Source organism: Lactuca saligna, chromosome 8 (assembly GCF_052625555.1).
Source record: "Lactuca saligna cultivar CGN05327 chromosome 8, ASM5262555v1, whole genome shotgun sequence".
Taxonomy (NCBI): Eukaryota; Viridiplantae; Streptophyta; class Magnoliopsida; order Asterales; family Asteraceae; genus Lactuca; species Lactuca saligna.
Genome location: NC_136424.1, coordinates 160,564,408 through 160,585,690, shown reverse-complemented (window position 1 = coordinate 160,585,690; position 21,283 = coordinate 160,564,408). Strand labels below are relative to the sequence as shown.

The window sequence follows — 21,283 nt, the reverse complement described above, 5'->3', positions numbered from 1 at the left end:
TTTATAGCTATATTGCGAAATATAACTGTTTATTTCAAAAAATAGCAATTTATTAATTTTCCTTCAAAATGAACCACATAAAACCCCCCACAAAGAAACTATAACCAATAAATCTGCAACGAAGCTAATCAGCCCCTTCCACTTCATCTCTAATATCAGGTCTTTTTTTCCTTAATTTGAGTTGTTGTCACCATCATCAACAATGTTAAGATTCACTGATGACTTCTTTTTTATTTTAGGGATAACTATGACATAAATCATTTATCAGGTCTATCATTTATGTTTATATCTTCGTTTTTTTGTTGATTTTGATATGCCTTCTTCGGTTTACCACCATCTTTTTTTTTTTCAGAATCCTTTTATATGAAATAACATTTTTTTTGTGAAACTCGTTCTACGGTTTTTAGTATGTGTAGGTACGTTGATTTTTTTGAAGTAAAGAAAGTAGGGTTTTTGTTCGATGTTGGTTCCTACGTTTGGTTCCTATTTTTTTGTGATTTCTCATAATCCATTGCGTTTTATTTTTCATCTTTATCTAGAATCTTTAAGTATAGAACATTTTATTCATATATTCATTCACTATAGAGTTTAATAAAGGAAAAGAGAAACACCTCCTTAGTTTTATTTACTTTGCAGATCATCGAGCCTCCATGCAAAGCTTATAAGATAATGAAAAAAACAAAAAACCCTTATGACATAATGTTTGTGTAAATCGATTATTAAAAAGGTTTGGAATATATATTCAAGTAAATATGATGAAAATTAGCAGGTAATCAATTGAAATCTCATTTAAACTTAAAATAGAAGATATTATGATTCAAAGTGTATTGGTTCATAATAATATCCGAAACTTTTGAAATTTGAAATTAATAGTTTCCGAGATTTCAACATATAATATATTTGGAAAGTAATTATGAATGGAAATAGAGCCTAAATTTAAGGTTTACATTAATAAGGAGTCAATTTTGTAGTTGTAGGTTTGGAAAGAATTCAAGTATCATTTTCATTCAATTCCTACATTTAATTTCCTAATATAACAGGTTGACTTCTTGTTTGATCAATGTGACATAAGCAAATTGATCTAAGGGTGTAAAACCTATAAAGAAAACACAATCAATGGCTCATATTGTTTTAGATGATGTCATAAGGTTTCTCTTTTAATAATATTTAGAGATATGTGAGATGTTTTGCAGAATTAAGAGGGCCGACAAGATTATAGTAATTATTTTCTTAAATAGATTTTATTTCTTTCGCTAACTACAAATTAAAGAACAAACTCAAAGAATAAAAAAAACAAACCGGTTTTCTGTAACCGGCAAATATATATTAGAAAAGCAACCCACATCTAGCAAGTAACTAGACGGAGCACGGAAAGCACAAAGGTACAGAGATACAAAATGCAATCATGCAAGAAGGAAAATCACTGGCAAATGAAAGGGAAAACACACCAATTAACCTATTTATACAGACAGTATGCTCTCCTATGTTTTATCCAGGTGAATGATAGTGATTTAACTTTATCCACAACCTTAGCCAAGGAGATCTGAAACAGTTTGAAGATTCTGTCAGGCTGTCACATCGTTCTTTCCAAATTAATCAGATGGTTCCATAACAAATTGTAATTAAGTACTTCTATTTAGGACTCCCATTCCAATTCCCAATGGAGGAGATAAACTCAGTCACAGTATTAGCCTGAAGGATGTCCACATTACACCAACGAAGGGTCCAATCCAACACCTCTTTCGCAAACAGGCAGGACATCAAAATATGGTCCGCATGTTCCGCCCCATAGGAACAGAAGCTACACACAGAAGATCAGGGTTCAACTCCCCTGATTAGAAAAGCATAAGCAGATGGGATTCTGCCAAGATGAACACATCAAACGAAATATAATACTTTAATTGGAGCTTCATGAATCCAATTGATGCAACGAACACCCAGTTGTGCAAAAGACGTGTCAATCTTATGCCTCAACACATTCACATGATATTCGCCATCATTAGATAGCCTACATATCTAATGAGCTCGGGAGGTAGATGGTTGAAAGAGATTAATCCTAGACGATAAGGACATCAAGTCCTGAGCCTGAACATCACTGAGATGAAGTGTGGACCAGTTCCATGAGAACCCACCAAGCATTACCCTGTCTGCCACTTTGCACTTCTTATTCTAATCCAAACCATATAAACCAGGGAAGGATGACTTCAAGAGTTCTAATCCTCACCATAAATCCAGCCAGAAAAGGGTGTCGTCACCTGCACAAAAATTCCTAACGAATATATCATTGATGTTGATTCCTATTTTTTGAAGCTCAATTGGAACCTTAGCGACATTGTTCCAAAACCCCTGATATCGACTTCTTGAAAATTTGATCTGCCGACTTGTTTTTCAAGTTATGGATACCTTTGATCTTGATCCCCTAAAGAGATGAGAGATCCGTTCTAAGCCTTCATCACCATTTGGTAATCAAGGATAAGTTTAGAGCTCTCAGTGATCTTACCCCTAATCCACCCAACTATTTAGGAGGCAATATGTATTCCCATACAACCCAATGGATCTTGTGCTTTTCCTTGACACCTCCCCAAAGGAAGTGTCTTCGAATTCGCTCAAGCTTGTTGATGACACCAATCGGGGCTATAAACAGTGAAAAGAAATATAAGGGGAGATTGCGTAACACTGCCTTAATCAATGTTAGTTTCCCACAAAATGAAAGAGATCGGGCCTTCCAGGAGGAGAGTTTTGAGTGAAATTGATCAATGATTGGTCTCTAGTGCTTTTTGAGATTCATATTTGCTCCCACCGAGACACAAGATAGTGGAATGTCAGGGAATCCGGTTCACAACTAAGAAGGGATGCCCGATGATTAACTTTAGCCGCATCCACACCAATCCCAAAAACTTTTGATTTTTGGTAGTTTACTTTTAGACCGGAAAAAACGTGAAAGCAGCGAAGGGTACGAGCTAGGTTTTTAATATTTGTGTTGTTCCATTCTCCAACAAATAAGGCATCATCTGCATAGAATAAGTGGGAGATAAATAAATATGAGTTTTGGATTTTGATCCCAGTGCATAGGTTTTTTTCGCAAGCTGCCTTCAGTGCTATATTAAGAACTTCATTATTATTCTGAATAAAAAAGGGGAAATCGGGTCTTTTTGGTGAACCACTTCTTCCAGTGGAAGTTCTTTAGTCGGGGATCCATTAACTAAAACGGAGGCTCGGGCGGAACTTAGGCACCCCTTGATCCATAATCTCCATTTTGCACCATACCCCATTTGATCAAGAATAGAATCAAGATACTCCCAATTGATGGAGTCAAAGGCTTTCTAGAAGCCGACTTTGAAGAGAAGCATTTGCCTACGTGACTTATTTTCCCATGAATATAGTTCATTGACTGTGAATGGGTCGTCCAAAATGTTTCTGCCTTCCACGAACGTCGTTTGAACCTCGTCAATGTTCATGCCAATGACACCTTTTAAGCGGCTGGCAAGTTTTTTGCAATGATCTTGTAAAGGCACCCAATAAGGATAATTGAACAAAAATCACTTAGAAGGAGGGGATCCTTAATTTTTGAAGCAAGTGTTAAGAATGAAGAATAACAACCATATGCAAGATTTACATGCATTTCAAAGTATATAAGGAAGGCCACAATGTCATTACGTAAGGTATCCCAATGTCATTTTAGGAATTTGAAGGAGAATGCATTCGGTCCCGTGGGCTTCTAACCCCCACAATCCCAAACGGCAACTTTGATTTCAGGAATAGACATGGGAGACTCAAGGGTAGCATTAACATTAGTGGAGAGTTGGCGGAAATTAGGGTTGATTAGTTTTGGTCTACATGGCCACTTTTCTTTGAATTTCAAACGAATAACGTTGAAGGTCGCTGTCTTTATTGTTTGTGCCTCCGTGATCCATTCACTGTCTATCACCAGGTCATTATACAATTCTTCATCTTTTTATTGTTGATATATCCATGAAAGACACGGGTATTTTCATCTCCATCTAATGTCCACTTGATGTACGCCTTTTGTTTTAAGTCAATGTTCGATGAATTCTTCATCTTTTTATTGTTGATATATCAGAGAAACCCTAGATCTCGTATCCTCTCATATTTGGGTGTGTTTGATCTTGAAAAGCTTGTGTTGGCAAAAGAAAGGCTTGAAGGAGAAAAGGGAAGTTGTCAAAGAAGAAGAAGAACGTGTGGAGCTTGTAGATCTGAAGAAATATCACCCTTTGTGGCTTGTTTGAGGTTTAAAGTTTCTTGCTTGACCTTCATAGTGCATAGATCTATGTATCTTGAAGCTTTGTCACCATTCTTGTCCCAAAAGTCCCCACCTTGTGGTATAGTTCGATTTGGTCAAGATTATCTGTCCTTTCAGACCTTTGGAGAGGTCTTGAGTGATAAAAATGAGGTCCCAAGGGCTGTAGCTATTCCATGTATGAGATATATAGGTCTTAATGGATTAAAACTTTAGATTAAGGGCTTAAGGACGTCCCAAGTGATAAAGTCTGAGACTTTATGAATTCTAATCATATTTGACCTTTGGATCTGAAATTTGGGCTTAAGAGCTTAAGCCATTAAGAGGTTAGAAAGGCTTAATGGATCTCGCAGTTACACCCCGCGTAGCGGGCCAATGCCCCGTTTTCTTTTGGTGATCATGGCAGTACGCCCAACGTACCAAGGAGAGTACGCCCAACGTACTCCTCCTGTGGACTTTCATTTTGGGCTTTTGAGTATGGGCTAATTGTGGGTTGTTGGTTATTGGGTCAAGTCGGGGAAATTATGAATAAAGTGTTTTGGGCCCAATTATTGTTATGGTCTTTGGATCTAGGCCCATTTGCTGAGGTGGGCCCAATTTGGTAAATTGGGCCAATGATTGGACTTTGTGTAAGATTTAGACTTTGGTCTTGGCCCGATAAGTGAAAGTATGATTGACCTTATGTTTATTTTTGTGATGATGTTTAGTTCAGGATTTACGGTGAGTTGGTGATTCGAGAGTCGGCTTCTTCGGTTTAGAGTATCGGCAATCGCAAGGTAAGTTATCCTCACTATATCGACAGGGTCTACGGCACCAAGGCCGACCCTTATCGGATGGAAATCCGGATAGTTGTCTGTAATGGTATTACTTGATATGGGCCGGAAGGCATTATGTTATGGGCCGGAAGGCATTATGATATGGGCCGGAAGGCATTCTATGTTATGTCGACTGGAAGGTCATGGCCTGGAAAGGCGTATGTGCGTAAGTAGTATTTTGGGTTAGATGTAGGGTGATGTTATGCTCGTGATCGGTTAGGTCGGTATCCTGGTTAGGGTGATGATATGTTATGTGATCTGTTTGATCGATTTGTTGACTGTGAACTGTTATATGATTGAATGTTATGTACACAGGGTTGTTTGGACTGGAGTTTGACCCGATTTGCATGGCTGTTCTATGTTATGTTATGTTATGGGCCGGAAGGCAATATGTTATGGGCCGGAAGGCAATATGTTATGAGCCGGAAGGCAATATGTTTTGGACCGGAAGGCCGTGGCCTGGAAGGGCGTATATGTGGTTGGTATTTTAGGGGTATCTCACTAAGCTTTCGGGCTTACAGCCTGGAAGGGCGTATATGTGGTTGGTATTTTAGGGGTATCTCACTAAGCTTTCGGTCTTACAGTTGTGGTTTAACGTTTTTTTTTCAGGTTCCTCAGGAGACTGTGGCAAGGCAAAGGCGTGATCGTACCGTTCCTCGCGTTTATGTTTTATGAAATGGACCTGGGAATACTCTGATAAATAATGTATTGAAAACTTTTTTGTAATAATGTTATTAAAATGAATTGTTTTGAAAAGTTTAAATTATGTTGAAATTTTTGGTCGTTACAGCTAGTACGCCCGTGCGTACCACATGTACGCCCAACGTACTAGGGTGAGTCCCGCGTTTCCAAGGCTTGACCATGTATGTTACGCGTACCTCACGTGCACCTAACGTATGGGCTGAAATGCAAGGATTTCGACACAAATGACCAATAATGAAAAATAGCTGAAAATCAGATGTTACACTAGAATGTCACGACCAACACCTAAACGTGCCACTACTAAAATGACGTGGCTGGCCCGGTGTGAATATCCACTACCACACCACGATCAGTCAAAATTCCAAACCTACAATACTTAAGAGAAATAAACTTGAAAAGAATAATACCTGAAAATTGATGTTATATTTTACAAAAATTAACCTTGACACCAAAAATAAGATGGAAGCACCAATACACATGAGATTGACTATATTATAAATGGTACACTCATAGAGAAACATAATGCCATCCGCGTTATGAGATCTCCGAGCCATTATTAGGAAGCCTAAGACCCCACTAAAATCCTTTAACCAAACTCTCATCCATAAGAATACCGAAACCATGGTCGAAAAGATAAAAGATTTGATCCATTTCCTTCAAATGTCCAAAAATCCTATTTCTGGTGTCATGTCATCCAAGAAGTTCTAATTAATGATATCAAATGTCTTTTTAAAGTCATTCTCCAAGATAATAGCCTTTTTTCCAAGTAATAATTTTATTAGACAATTAGAAGACCATCCAATATATGACTACCTTTCAAAAACTATGTTTGCTCATTTCCGATAAAAGATCTAACGATATATTTAAGCCTTGTTTTAAGTGCTTTCGAAATAATCTTGCTCACTCAACTGGTAGGATTATTAAGACTGTAGCTTTTGTGGACCGAGGGTGAGGGGCTTCTTAACCTTATGGACGAGAGTAATATATAAAGTGTTGTTGCTAAGATTGATGATGTAATGCTTTTCATCAATGTTTAACATGCTCGAAAATAGTTGCCTCAATAATCACTACAAGAAATAAACGCATTAGCGGCGACGCCTATAGCGGCGACGCATAGCAATAGCGGCGACACGTAAATGACGCATTTACGTGTCGCCGCTATTGCTATGCGTCGCTGCTATAGGCGTCGCCGCTAATGCGTTCATTTAGCGATCCGCGTCGTTTTGACCCCATCCGTCCGATTTCACTTTGATCTAACGGCTGTAGAGCAAAGCGGAGACGCGCCTTATTTTTTCCCTCCACATGTCGCCGCTAATGCCCTTATGTCGCCGCTGTTGCCCTAACGTCGCCGCTAATACCCGTCGCCGCTAATACCTAACGCAGATTACCCCCTTCACAGGTTCCCTTTCTGCCATTTTCTTCTCTACTTCCACTTCTCTCGTTCTCCTCTTCTTCTTTCTTCAATATCACGCTTTTTTAACAAGTTTGTGGAGTTGGAATTGCTTCTTGGACCCGTGCTTGCCCCTCATTCCCCCAAGACAGCCATAAACCGGTGATATTTTTGCAAATTCCGAAATTGCCCCTCCTTCCCCAAGGTCGAATTTCTCATCTTTTTCTATGATTTTTCTGTTTTTGTGTTACTTAAGATGATAAAATGTGAGCATTTTTCAATTATATTGAGTGATTATGTTTGTATTTTGAGATATGAAGTGGTTAATTATGCATTTTATTGGATAATTTTGTTTGATTGTATATATTTTGTTGGTTTGTGTGTGTTTTTTTTTTTTCAGATTTGTAGGAATTTAATTATGCATTTTGTGTATATTTTGATATTTATGTTTAGATTAGATTGATGTATAAAAAAATGACATGAATATATACATTTGTTGGATTGAAATTTATGTTTATACCACATTGCCTTAAAATGAAAGTTAGATGTTTATATTTGTATGAAATTGGATAAAAATATGATATGGCAAATTAGATGTATACATTTGACTTAAGTGTATGAAATTGGAATATGCAAATTGGATTAAATTGGAATATGCAAATTGTATGAAATTGGATATATACATTTGACTTAATTGTATGAAATTGGATGAAATTGAAATATGCAAATTGGATGTATACATTTGGCTTAATTAGGTTATTAATAGCAACTTACTTCTAGTAATGTATTGTATATGGTTTCAAAGTGTTTAATTTATTAGTGACTTAATGTTTGGCCAACTTAATAGGAACATACTTTTAGTGACTTAATGTTGGTCATTACAACTTTAGCTTTAATTATATTAATTATAAAACTAACTTAATAGCAACGTACTTCTTGTGATTTTAATTTAAATAGAATAAAATTAAATTAATTTAAAAAAAACATTAAAAAATAATAAATTAATTGTAAAATCAACTTAAAGTAGTTTTAAAATCAAGTTAATGTTAATATTAAAATAAAATAAAATTAGTTTAATAAATAAATTAAACTAATAACAAAAAAGAAAATATTAAATTAATTATAAAATCTAATTAATTTACTTTTAGAATCAAATTAAGTTACATTTGTAAAATCAAATTATATTAATTATAAAACTAACTTAATAGCAACGTACTTCTTGTAATTTTAATTTAAATAGAATAAAATTAAATTAATTTTAAAAAAACATTAAAAAATAATAAATTAATTGTAAAATCAACTTAAAGTAGTTTTAAAATCAAGTTAATGTTAATATTAAAATAAAATAAAATTAGTTTAATAAATAAATTAAACTAATAACAAAAAAGAAAATATTAAATTAATTATAAAATCTAATTAATTTACTTTTAGAATCAAATTAAGTTACATTTGTAAAATCAAATTATATTAATTAGAAAACTAACTTAATAGCAACGTACTTCTTGTAATTTTAATTTAAATAGAATAAAATTAAATTAATTTAAAAAAAACATTAAAAAATAATAAATTAATTGTAAAATCAACTTAAAGTAGTTTTAAAATCAAGTTAATGTTAATATTAAAATAAAATAAAATTAGTTTAATAAATAAATTAAACTAATAACAAAAAAGAAAATATTAAATTAATTATAAAATCTAGTTAATTTAATTTTAGAATCAAATTAAGTTACCTTTATAAAATCAAATTAAATCACTTATAAAACCAACTTAATAGCAACATACTTTTAGTGACTTAACGTAGGTCTTTAAAACTTTAAATTTAGCTTTAATTAGGTTATCCCGTGTTAGAATACTTTTTGAATCGTCAACTTTATGAATACTCTACTTGATTTTTGTTTCCTATAAAGTAAACCTTAAACAGTAAATTATGTTTCAGTTGCATCATGTCTATTGATAAAAGCTGGACTACTAATCCACATCGTCAATCTCCCGAGTTCCAGCTAGGGCTCGACACTTTTGTCGAGAGATCCATGTTACATCTAGATTGTAAAGGTGAAACCAGATGTCCGTGTGAGAAATGTGATAATCGTTACTTCATGAATCCGAAAGCAATGAGACGTCATGTTCGTATATATGGTTTCAGTCAATCATACAAAACATGGATATATCACGGTGAACCTTTAATCCCTCCAGTTGTAGATGTTGTATCGCCAAGCAACGAGATGGCTGATGTTATTGACGATGTTATGTGGGAGTCGAGAGAAAATGACATAAACCTCGATGAAGGAACCTCGAATACAGGGGGTAGTGGTGTCGATGATGATTTTGAAGAGTTGTTAGAGGCAGTCGAAACCAAGTTATATCCTGGTTGTTTGTTTTCATTCCTTGATTTTTTAGCAAAGCTGATGCATATGAAGGTCAACAACAAATGGACTGATAGTTCATTTGATCAACTCCTTGAGTTGTTGCATTCGGCATTTCCACCGGGCAACAAGGTTCCCCGTTCATATTATTTAGCAAAAAAGAAACTGAAGAAGTTAGGTTTGGGGTACGAGTCAATTCATGTGTGCAAAAATGATTGTTTTCTCTTCTGGAAGGAACACAAGTCATTGCAAGTTTGTCCCGTTTGTAAAGAGAGTCGGTAGATTGATAAAAACACCAAGGGCAAGAAAGTGGCTCATAAGGTGTTACGGTACTTTCCAGTGGCCCCTAGACTACGCCGTTTGTATTGTTCACGATACACTTCCAAAAATATGATATGGCATAGTATTGGGAGATCAGAAGATGGTGTGATGCGTCATCCCGTTGATGGAGAGTCTTGGCAAAAATTTGATGAAGATTTCCCTGACTTCTCTAGTGAACCTCGCAACGTACGATTAGGGCTGGCAGCTGATGGCTTTAATCCATTTGGTAACATGTGTAATCCGCATAGTACGTGGCCGGTTGTACTCACCACTTACAATCTGCCACCATGGCTTTGTATGAAAGAGTCATCATTCATGTTGGCCTTGTTGATTCCCGGCCCTAAAGTGCCTGGAAAGGACATAGATGTTTTCATTAGGCCGTTAGTGGAAGAGCTTAAGTTTTTATGGCAATCAGGCATACGCATTAAAGACGCAACGACAAACACATTCTTCACGATGAAAGCTATGTTGTTATGGACAATAAACGACTTTCCAGCTCGTAGTAGTTTATCGGGCTGGAGCGGACAAGGGTATAGAGCATGCCCGACTTGCAATGAAGACACTCCTTCGTACCGTGCAGTAAATAAAGTCGTTTATATCGGTCATCGTCGGTTCTTAGATGCTGATGATCCATTAAGGATGAATTTGAAATTTAATGGGCAACCAGAGACAAGACCCGCTCCGAGACACTTTACTAATAAAGACATACAAGATCAACTAGGTCGTCTAATACTTCGTAAACCGGGTAAACATCCTAACACTCTCAAAGAAAACATGGATCGGCAAGGATTCGAGTTGAACTGGTCGAAACGTAGCATATTTTTCGAGCTCGAATATTGGTCTTCTCTACAGCTGAAACACAACATAGATTTGATGCATGTCGAGAAAAATGTGGGTGAGAGTCTTTTGGGTACTTCTATGATGAATGATAAGAGTAAAGACACATCAAATGCTCGTGAGGACTTGAAAAATCTGAATATCCGGCGTAATCAATGGTTGCAAAAAAAGGGTAACAAGTTCACTAGACCGCATGCAAGCTACTCATTCAAGAAAGCTGACCGCAAAATCTTTTGTCAATTTATAAGAGATGTTAAATTTCCTGATGGGTTTGGATCTAACATTAGTAAGAAAGTGGTAGATAATGATACTAACATTATTGGGTTGAAATCTCATGACTATCACATTCTTATGCAACGTTTGATACCGATTGGAGTTAGAGCGCTATTGGATAAAGAAACTTCTACACCAATTGTAGATCTTTGTATGTTTTTCAAGCAAATTTGCTCCAGAACACTAAAGGTGGAGGATATGAGGAAATCAAAAGAAGACGTTATTAGAATCTTGTGCAAGTTAGAGTTGATTTATCCGCCAGCGTTTTTCGACATTATGATTCATTTAGTTTTGCATTTACCAGATGAAGCGATTGCTGGAGGCCCGGTATGTATGAGATGGATGTATCCGTTTGAAAGGTATATGAAAAAACTAAAAAACTATGTCAGAAATAAGGCGAGGCCGGAAGGTTGTATAGCTGAAGGTTATGTTGCTGAAGAAGCTTTGACATTTTGTGCGATGTACCTTCGAGATGTCAATCGCCTTGAAAGAAACGAAGACGTTGTCATTGAAAAAACAAAGTTTTGGATGTTTGAGTCCAAGTGTCGACCGACGAGTGCAACGCAAATCAAACATCTTGATATAATAGAGAAACGTAATATTGAATGGTTTATATTGAATAGTTGTCAAGAAGTCAGACAATACATCGAGTAAGTGTTCTTACTTTTAATTAGCTTTCATTATTTATTGTTACTTTTTTCCATTCATAAATTTAATATATATATATATATATATATATATATATATATATATATATATATATATATATATATTTCATCAATATAGAAAATTCAAATCTGAACATCCTGAAAGTGACGAAAAGACCGAATTTCCCAGCTGGTTTCTTGAAAAGGTAATCATAATTAACAAACAAATATCTTTCGTAAATTTAATGAATCAAGAATACATAACACATCAACATATGTTTAATAGGTTTATCAGCTGGAAAAAGAAAACTCTCCTGAATTCCACAAAGAGTTGTCAGCCCTTTCAATGGGTTCACAAATGGATGTTTATACTTACACTGCGTGCATAGTCAATGGTGTTAGGTTTATGGTACTTAGTCGTGATGCACAACGCAAAACGCAAAACTCTGGGGTTCTAGCGGTTGGTGAGAATGGAGAGAAATATTATGGCCAGTTAGAAGAGATTATGGAGTTGCAATATCCATATGATTATTCGACTGTAATATTTCGGTGCAAGTGGTTTGATACAGGAGATATTCCTGATGATAATTTCATAAGTATGGACACAGAAAAAGAAGCGTACCAAGATGATCAACTCATATATGCTTCGCAAGCCAAACAAGTGTTCTACATCCGCCAGCCTGTTAATTATCGAAGAAACCAAAACAACAACCCTCGTTGTATCGTTGAGCATGTTAATCATCGAAATATTTGGGATCTACCATCCGACAATCCTCGTGTCCAAAATGATTACAGTGACTCTGTCCAAGATGTCGACAATGTGGAGGCCGAAAATGTTGACATAGTTCAAAACAACTCTTCATCTGGAGCTAGACTTTTTATTGACTTCTCACAATACTTTCAAAACAGTGTTGATGTAGCTCAAAACAATGCTGATTATGATGATGAAGACGAGAATGAAGTACCTCCGCCAACGCGTAGAATCGATAATGTTTCCGATCAAGAGACTGATTATGATGATGGCGATTCTGATTATGATACGGATGAAGAAGACATTGAATTATATGATCAAGATTCTGATTAAAAAATCAATTTTTTTTGGTAATAGAAACTTTATTTGAAATGTAACTTTAATTCATATTGTTTGTTTAAGTCTTATTTATGTTGTTTGTCTATATTGTATATCTTACAATTTCGCAGGGTAACTAACTTTTATTCATATTGCAGATGAGGTTTACTTGGGCAATACTCTTGGTCATGATGGCCGATGTTATGGGGCTTGGACACGGAGGTGATGGAGGGATCCACCACCTCCAGGAGGCTTTGGTCGTGGTCAGCACGAACAAGATGGTGAGTTTTATTCTGATATATTTATTAACTATTTTTATTATTTTATAATAAGTTATCATGACTAATAGGTTTAATTGTATTTTTGCAGCCGAGCTTCCTAAAAAAAGGAGAGGCATGTCAAAAAATATTGAGTTGGGAAAGTTGATAAGGGCAAATAAGGGAAAGCCCATAGATTTGGATTTCGACAGGGAGATCACATATTCCCCTGTCGGGAAGCGTGGTAATTGGTTCACCCATGAAATTGGGAGGTACTTGTGGAACAATGTCCCTTTCAACGTATCTGGTTGGGACAATGTTTCCCCCGCTTTAAGGAACGCAGCAGTTGTTCATCTAAAGGTAACTTGGATACAATTTTAATTTTAGTTGTGATTGTTATTTAATTAACTAAACTTTTTGTGTTTTGCAGAATAAATTTGATTTTGATAAGGTTAACATGGATCTGGAGCGTGCTCAATTGTTGCGGAGCATTGATTCAAGTCTTGCAAAAGTTTACAGAGGTCGAAAAAGTAAAGCTCATGCTTATTTTAAGGAAATCGGGGGGCCTGAAGATATCCAAGCTGCATTAAACAACCCCCCTAACGGAATGTCACATGAAAATTGGGCGAAGGCAGTCGGACATTTTCAAACGCCAGAATTTTTAAGGCGTTCGGCGTCAAACAAGGAATGTCGTGCAAAACAAGTAGTTGTAAATAGAGGGGGGTCGAGCTCATATAGCAATGCATGTTTTAAAGAGGTAAGTTATGATATATTTAAATATTTATTTAAAGTATAACTAATCTAAATTTTAATGTTAAATAGGATATCAGTCGAATCGAAGCTTTTCATAAAGCTAATTCCAATCGCCAAGGGGTATTTTATAGTCCTGCAGTCGAGCAACAATACGTAAGTGGTTAATTTGTATTTTTCATACAAGTGTTTATATTGTCAAAGGTATTTAGTAATCTAATTTTTATGATTTTTATTGTTTTTAAAAAATACAGAATGCTTTACTCGAAGAGATAAACCAACGAACCCAAGCTACTTCTGAGGCAAGCGGTCTAGCACCAACTGATATAAAAGATTGTTTTGAAAGAATATTGGGTGTTCGACGCGGACATATCAGAGGTATTGGGCGTAAACCCCCTACCGTTGTGTCTATGTACGATCAGCAACAACCAATGACACAAGAACAACCACAATCACAGGTAATTGTTAGTAAATGCTATAATGGATTGGTATAATTAATTATAATGTTATTCTGATATATTGTTAATATATTTTGTTTTTTTTATAGTTGCAAATGCTGCAAACAATACTACAGGACCCGGCTTATTCTGCAGCATTGGAAGAGTGGTTTCGCTCATTGCCGCCACAAAATAATGAAGATGATGATGAGGACGACTAGTTATTTTAGGATTTAATGAAACGTTTTGTAATTCGAAACAATACTAAATGTGGTATATATATGGATTAATATTTTGGATTGATTTTATGTATTAATATTTTGGATTGATTTTATGTATTAATATTTCTATATAAAATTATCAGATTAATATTTGGATTTGGATTGATTATAAATTTAATGTGAAATAAATAAACAAAAATAAAAATAAATCAAAAGAGCATTAGCAGCGACGGGAATAGTGGCGACGGCGTCTTATTAGCAGCGACAACATATTAGCGGCGACGAGCAGCATTAGCGACGACAGGAGTATTAGCGGCGACACCAAGTATTCGCGGCGCCAATGAGCGTATTAGCGACGAATCTATACCGGCGACGTATTTGCAGCAACACGTCGCCGCTAAAGGTATTAGCGGCGACAGGCCTAACCTTTAGCGGCGACGCGTGTCGCCGCTGTTGCTCAATCTTCTTGTAGTGAATATTTTGAAATTTGTCCAAGAAGGCGAAAGATAACATGTTTGGACGCGGACATTCTTCAGACCCACGCTCGCTAATAGATATGGATTACTATCTATCAAATTGAAAATAAATATCGACGATAAGTGAGAAGTGATAACTATGGAGATCGCCCCCCTCACCAGTAAAACAATAAAAAGATTTACGAAATGTAACTTACAACCGGTTTTTCTTGTAAAAATTTGTTAATATCTATAAACATAATAAATTTTTTATATTAAGGATAATATTTATAGTACATTGAAAATATCATAAAAACACAAAGTTATTCTTCTATTAATACATGTTTGTTACAAGCTAGTTTAACTGTATTCTTAACGAAACACTACTTTTAATTTATATATAAAATACACAAGAAGTCAAATTGGATCTTGAACTTACTGTTGTTTTTTACTTTTTAATTAGTCATAACTATACACGTTTAGCACTTAGTAAAACGAGCATTTAAATAACCTTCACTTAGGGAAATCAAACTTGGTCATTTCCATATTAAAACAAAAGGATGCTAGCCATACTTGGCTTTTTTGCACTCAACCATTTAAAAATGTTAAATTGGGACCATGTGGTACTTTTTCTAAAACTAATATATTACCACCAAACTGTGGTGCGATGCTGACCTTCATAGCATAAGTCCAATTACACACACATAGAAAAGCCACAAACTTGGGACGAGGTCATAGAGTATATAAATACCCTTAACGTGATGATCCACACAACACCTCAAGTTATTCACCATTCAACTCATCGAGCTTTACTATACCCTTTCAACTTCAAGAAATGGCAGCAGTTGAAGCCAATGGTACCCTTCAAGCAAACACCAAAACCACCACAGAGCCTGCGCGTCCTTTGGCCAATTTCCCTCCTTCTGTATGGGGTGATCGTTTCTTGTCATTCTCTCTTGACAATACGGTAAGACAGCTTCCCATTAAGTACACACTGAAAACCAGTTGTTTCTGTATGTTTCTAAGACAATACATTGTTTTCCTTTCTAGGAATTGGAAGGATATGCAAAAGCCATGGAGGAGCCCAAAGAAGAAGTGAGAAGATTGATCGTAGATCCAACAATGGATTCGAATAAGAAACTAAGTTTGATTTATTCTGTACATCGACTTGGTTTGACATATCTTTTCTTGCAAGAGATTGAATCACAGCTTGACAATATTTTCAAAGCGTTTAAATTGCAAGATTATGATGAAGTTGATCTATACACAACTTCTATTAACTTTCAAGTTTTCCGACACCTTGGTCACAAACTGCCTTGTGGTAAGCCTCCTTCAGTCCTTCCCCTTTCAAAGGTCAAAAACGCTAAAGCACTACTCAAAATTTATTACTCATTTTGATCAGGAATCGTGACAAACGATAAAACATTGACGAAAGATCTAATAATATTATATTTTTACAATCTTTTCACCTCGTGAACACTTATTGGTTTTATTTAAGTTATTTTACAAGAAATAAGTATTTTAATTTTGTGATTGTGCAGATGTGTTTAACAAATTCAAGGACAGCAGCTCGGGTACATTCAAGGAATCTATTACCAACGATGTGAAGGGTATGCTAGGTCTATATGAATGTGCGCAATTGAGATTACGAGGTGAATCGATTCTAGATGAAGCCTCAGCATTCACTGTAACTCACCTCAAGAGTGTAGTAAACACTCTTGAAGGAAAACTTGCACAGCAGGTGTTACAATCATTGAAGAGACCATTCCATCAAGGGATGCCAATGGTTGAGGCAAGGTTTTATTTCTCCAACTATGATGAAGAATGTTCCACACATGAGTCGCTAGTAAAGCTTGCAAAGCTGCATTTCAACTACTTGCAGCTACAACAAAAGGAAGAACTTCGCATTGTCTCAAAGTGAGTTATCGATCTTCCAATAAATAAATAAAAACATTCAATTTATCACCAATCCAAAATCCAAGAGATACATTTAACCTAACTTTTTTATATTTGGTTTCAGGTGGTGGAAGGATATGAGGTTCCAGGAAACTACTCCTTATATAAGGGATAGAGTACCAGAGATTTACTTATGGATTTTGGGATTGTACTTTGAGCCTCGTTACTCCTTGGCGCGAATCATCGCCACAAAAATTACATTGTTTCTTGTGGTGTTAGATGACACATATGACGCTTATGCTACCATTGAAGAAATTCGACTTTTAACTGATGCCATAAATAGGTAACAAATATATAAACTTCCTCGTGCATTTTTTGTTGATATTCCAATTAAAATGTTTTTCTAAAAGGGTTAAGCTAATTATGGCATATATATTTGCTAAAAACAAGTTTTAAATTGATTAATGCTTCCATAATCGAATGAAAATATTATTTAAAAGGATGATCCTTAAGATGTATAAGACAAAAACACGTTGGAATTTGATTAGTTCGGTTTTTAAATTAATCCATCCATATATTACTAAAAAAATCGATTATTAATCCTTAATAATCATTTAATAGTACTAACACAATATTTACTTTCAGGTGGGACATTAGTGCTATTGAGCAAATTCCGGAATACATTCGACCATTCTACAAAATTCTCCTAGACGAGTATGCGGAACTTGAGAAACAACTAGCTAAAGAAGGAAGAGCAAAAAGCGTTATTGCTTCAAAAGAAGCGGTATGATCTCATTATATATACATTGTGTTCAATGCACATGTGATCAGCTTTATAGTGTCTAAGTATTGATTTTTCTTTTTGTATTTTTGTCATGGAATCCAGTTCCAAGACATTGCTAGAGGCTACCTTGAAGAGGCCGAGTGGACGAACAGTGGTTATGTTGCATCATTTCCAGAGTATATGAAGAACGGGTTAGTTACATCTGCCTACAATGTTATTTCGAAATCTGCCTTAGTGGGTATGGGTGAAATGGTTAGTGAAGATGCGTTGGCTTGGTATGAGAGTCATCCAAAGACTTTGCAAGCTTCAGAGTTAATTTCAAGACTCCAAGATGATGTTATGACTTACCAGGTAAAATTCCCCATATATCATAAAAGAATACGCAACGAGTTTGGTTCTTATATATTCAAACTCCATGAGGTTCAACAATGAATTACTTGCATCATAAGAACATAAATTGTTTATGTGGTTTAGAAATTATGAATGCTAGCTAACAAATAATATTTTCTATAACTGAAGTTTGAGCGAGAAAGGGGCCAATCAGCCACTGGTGTTGACTCATATATCAAGACCTATGGGGTGTCAGAAAAGGAAGCTATTGATGAGCTGAATAAAATGATTGAAAATGCATGGAAGGATATAAACGAGGGATGCCTTAAGCCAAGAGAAGTCTCTATGGATTTGCTTGCCCCAATTCTTAATCTTGCAAGAATGATAGATGTGGTATACAGGTACGACGATGGGTTTACTTTTCCGGGAAAGACCATGAAAGAGTATATTACCCTTTTGTTTGTTGGTTCGTCACCTATGTAATAAATTAATAATTGTTGTTTCATATTTTTGTTGTTTCATATGTTCATTACAATTTTCCCAATGATGAATAATAAATATATTGTGGTCGGATATATCAATTTATGTCATTTTGTTGATAGTTTTTTAGCTTAATTATTTACTTAATTATTATAATTGTCGTTTCATAGTTTTGTTGTTTCACATGTTTATTATAATTTTCCCAATGATGAATAATGAATATATTGTGGACGGGTATAGCAATTTATGTCAATTATTTGGAAAAAAAATTAGCTTTACTTTTTTATTTTTGCAATAAACTAAGCTAAAAGTTTTTTGCAAAAGTTTTTGTAAACTTTAGGTTTCGAGGAAACAAAAGCTAACAGTTATTTTTAAAAAGTATTTGGGTTCTATTTTTTGACTTTTTGAGTGTCATTTAGATTTTAAAATGCTAGAATTCACAAAAAATCATACTTTTGTGATTTTTGATAACCTTTTTTTTTTCTTTACAAAAACTTAGTTTAAAAAGAATTTTTGTATTACCCAAACATGTTTGGTATTTTTGACTTTTTAGAAAAGTTATAACCCAAAAATTTATTTCAAAAATAATCCCAAACACCCTATACATATGTGAGAATCACTATAGTCTTGAGGTTATAGATAAAATTACACAGAAAAATATATACAATTTCGATGTCTTAGCATAAAACTAAAAGGATTAGTCTTCTCATGTAAAAGTGGGGAGCCTTCTTCAAATGAGAGGCATGTAGTGTGTGAAATTTAGAATAACTTTTGGTTTTTACATAAGAAAATCTGATGGCTACGATTGAACTAATATTTTTCGGTTTTTTATTTTATTAACTTTACCAAACTTTATTCAGTTTTACAGAAGTTCATCCGTTATACCCATCACTAACAATTATAATGGTGGGTGTCACATCATCACCACTAACCACTACTAAAAGGTTGGTATATCCACCACTATATCCCTCTTATTGTTTTATTCGAAATATATATATATATATATATATATATATATATATATATATATATTATTGTAGAGAGAGATATAGAGAAGAAGAGAGAAGAATGAATTTGATTGGGCGTGCTCATCCGTTCTCCCTACCACAAATCACAACGACCATAAACAACCACTAATGTCCGGGGTGGTGTGCACTAGAGATGAGCATAGGCGGGTACCCGCCTCATTTGACAAGAACCGGAACCGAAATCGGAACCGGCGGTTCCTAGAAAGTTAAAACCGGAACCGGAACTGCTCTAGGGAGTTCTTAAATATTTGGAACCAGTTCCAGAACTGGTGGTTTCGGTTCCGGGAGTGGGTAACCCGTTCGCATTAATTTTGTTAACATTTTTCGACAAACCCGCAATTTAGTTCGATCCAAATGAAATCAATTTGGACCAAAGACGGACAAAATCGGACGAATATATCTTAAACCGGTCTAAGTAACACACACACACACACACACACACACACACACACACACACACACACACACACACACACACACACACACACACACACATATATATATATATATATATATATATATATATATATATATATATATATATATATATATATATATATATAAGCCGCTTTCGGCGGGTACCCAGCGGGTAGCGGTTCTAAAAAAACGTGAAGCGGAAACGGAACCGCTTCAGGCGGTTCCCGTTCCAAAACCGGCAGTTCCGAGGCGGTTCCGGTTCCAAAAGCGGGTATCCGGTTCCGATGCTCACCCTAGCGTTCACTAACCATGATCTTGGCTACCTGGACTACAACCTATTTTGTGGTACGCATACCATACAGTCTAAGTACAAAGACTAATAATTTTTTAGGAGAGATGCTACCGCGTGAAATAAGTTATTGAGATGCTAATCTCTGCCTTTTATTAATATTATCTCTTTCTCCATTGTCGTCATCTCCACACATATGCGCATCCAATTTCACAAAGACACCTCGAATTGCACGGAGACATCTTTAGTTTTGCATCCTCGTTAGAATTGTTGACGTCTTCAGTCCTAAAATCATAAAAGCCAGAAGTCTAATATAATGGAAATCAAACAAGGTATGGGATTTTGAAGGACAAAGGTAGCATTACATCCATGGAAACAACATAGATTATGAAACCGGAGCAAAAAAATAAAAAGCAATCTCATATACGTTTGTCTCAAGAAACCACCATCCATGTCGAGTTCCACATTTTCAGAACCTCCCTTTGTAGTGGATATTAACAATGTCATTGGGGGCATTAAATCATTACATAAAGGAACCTCGTGTGGGAGAGACAGATTGAGATCTCAACACATTTTGGATGCTCCCTGTAAAGAATGTCCATTTATAGCTAAAGACCTTCTACGTGCCGTTACATTTGTGGTTAATCTATGGCTAGGGGGAAGATGCACTTTGAGTTTGGCAGAATTTGTTGCTCTGCTCCTCTTACACCGCTCTTAAAACCTGACAAAGGAAACAACCTATTGCAGTAGACACTATATAGAGACGTTTGGTTTCAAAGTTTTTTATGAAAGGTATTGGTAATGAAATGAATAAGTATCTCAATGAATATTAGTTCGGGGTTGGGGTGTCTTGTGACGCTCAGGCCATATTACATAGCGTCAAGATGGTGTTGAGTGAGAGCCATGATGATGGGTCTTGGTCAATGCTTATCGTGGATTTATCCAATGCCTCTAACCATTTGGACAAATCTGCATTACTTCAGGAGGTCAGATTGAGGTGCCCTTCTATATCCTTGTTTGTTTAATTCCTATATGGTTAAGTACCAAGGTTGTATCTAGGAGACACAAATATTTGGTCCACTACTAGGGTTTAGCAATGAGACCCATTGGGACCACTTCTCATTACCCATTCGTACATTGTACCTTGATGATGGCGCACTTATTGGAGATTTGGAGGAGGTGGCTAAAGCATTGGACATCATTAAGGTGATTGGACGAAAATTGGGCCTCCAGTTAAATATCAAGAAACCGAGCTCTTTTAGCC

The 21,283-nt window shown here is 35.5% G+C and overlaps 2 protein-coding genes across 2 annotated transcripts; both read left to right on the top strand.

Moving 5' to 3' along the window:
- Positions 1 to 9,918: 9,918 nt before the first annotated feature.
- LOC145010236 (uncharacterized) lies at positions 9,919 to 11,613 on the top strand. The gene has a single exon (XM_078968801.1). It carries the CDS (start codon positions 9,919 to 9,921, stop codon positions 11,611 to 11,613), a length of 1,695 nt encoding a protein of 564 aa, XP_078824927.1.
- A 3,932-nt stretch (positions 11,614 to 15,545) lies between these two features.
- Positions 15,546 to 18,390, top strand: LOC145009018 (germacrene A synthase short form). The gene is made up of 7 exons (XM_078967666.1): positions 15,546 to 15,762; positions 15,846 to 16,116; positions 16,337 to 16,712; positions 16,816 to 17,034; positions 17,337 to 17,475; positions 17,578 to 17,826; positions 17,995 to 18,390. The coding sequence occupies exons 1-7, from the start codon at positions 15,631 to 15,633 to the stop codon at positions 18,286 to 18,288; spliced, it is 1,680 nt and encodes a 559-aa protein (XP_078823792.1). The 5' UTR covers positions 15,546 to 15,630; the 3' UTR covers positions 18,289 to 18,390.
- Positions 18,391 to 21,283: the final 2,893 nt, after the last annotated feature.

Bases quoted from the DNA above. Each gene is read 5' to 3' on its own strand.
- LOC145010236 (XM_078968801.1), top strand. From the start codon at position 9,919: ATGATATGGCATAGTATTGGGAGATCAGAAGATGGTGTGATGCGTCAT.
- LOC145009018 (XM_078967666.1), top strand. From the start codon at position 15,631: ATGGCAGCAGTTGAAGCCAATGGTACCCTTCAAGCAAACACCAAAACC. The intron at 17,035-17,336 runs GTAACAAATATA...ATTTACTTTCAG, and splicing joins TTAACTGATGCCATAAATAG to GTGGGACATTAGTGCTATTG. The intron at 17,476-17,577 runs GTATGATCTCAT...CATGGAATCCAG, and splicing joins TTATTGCTTCAAAAGAAGCG to TTCCAAGACATTGCTAGAGG.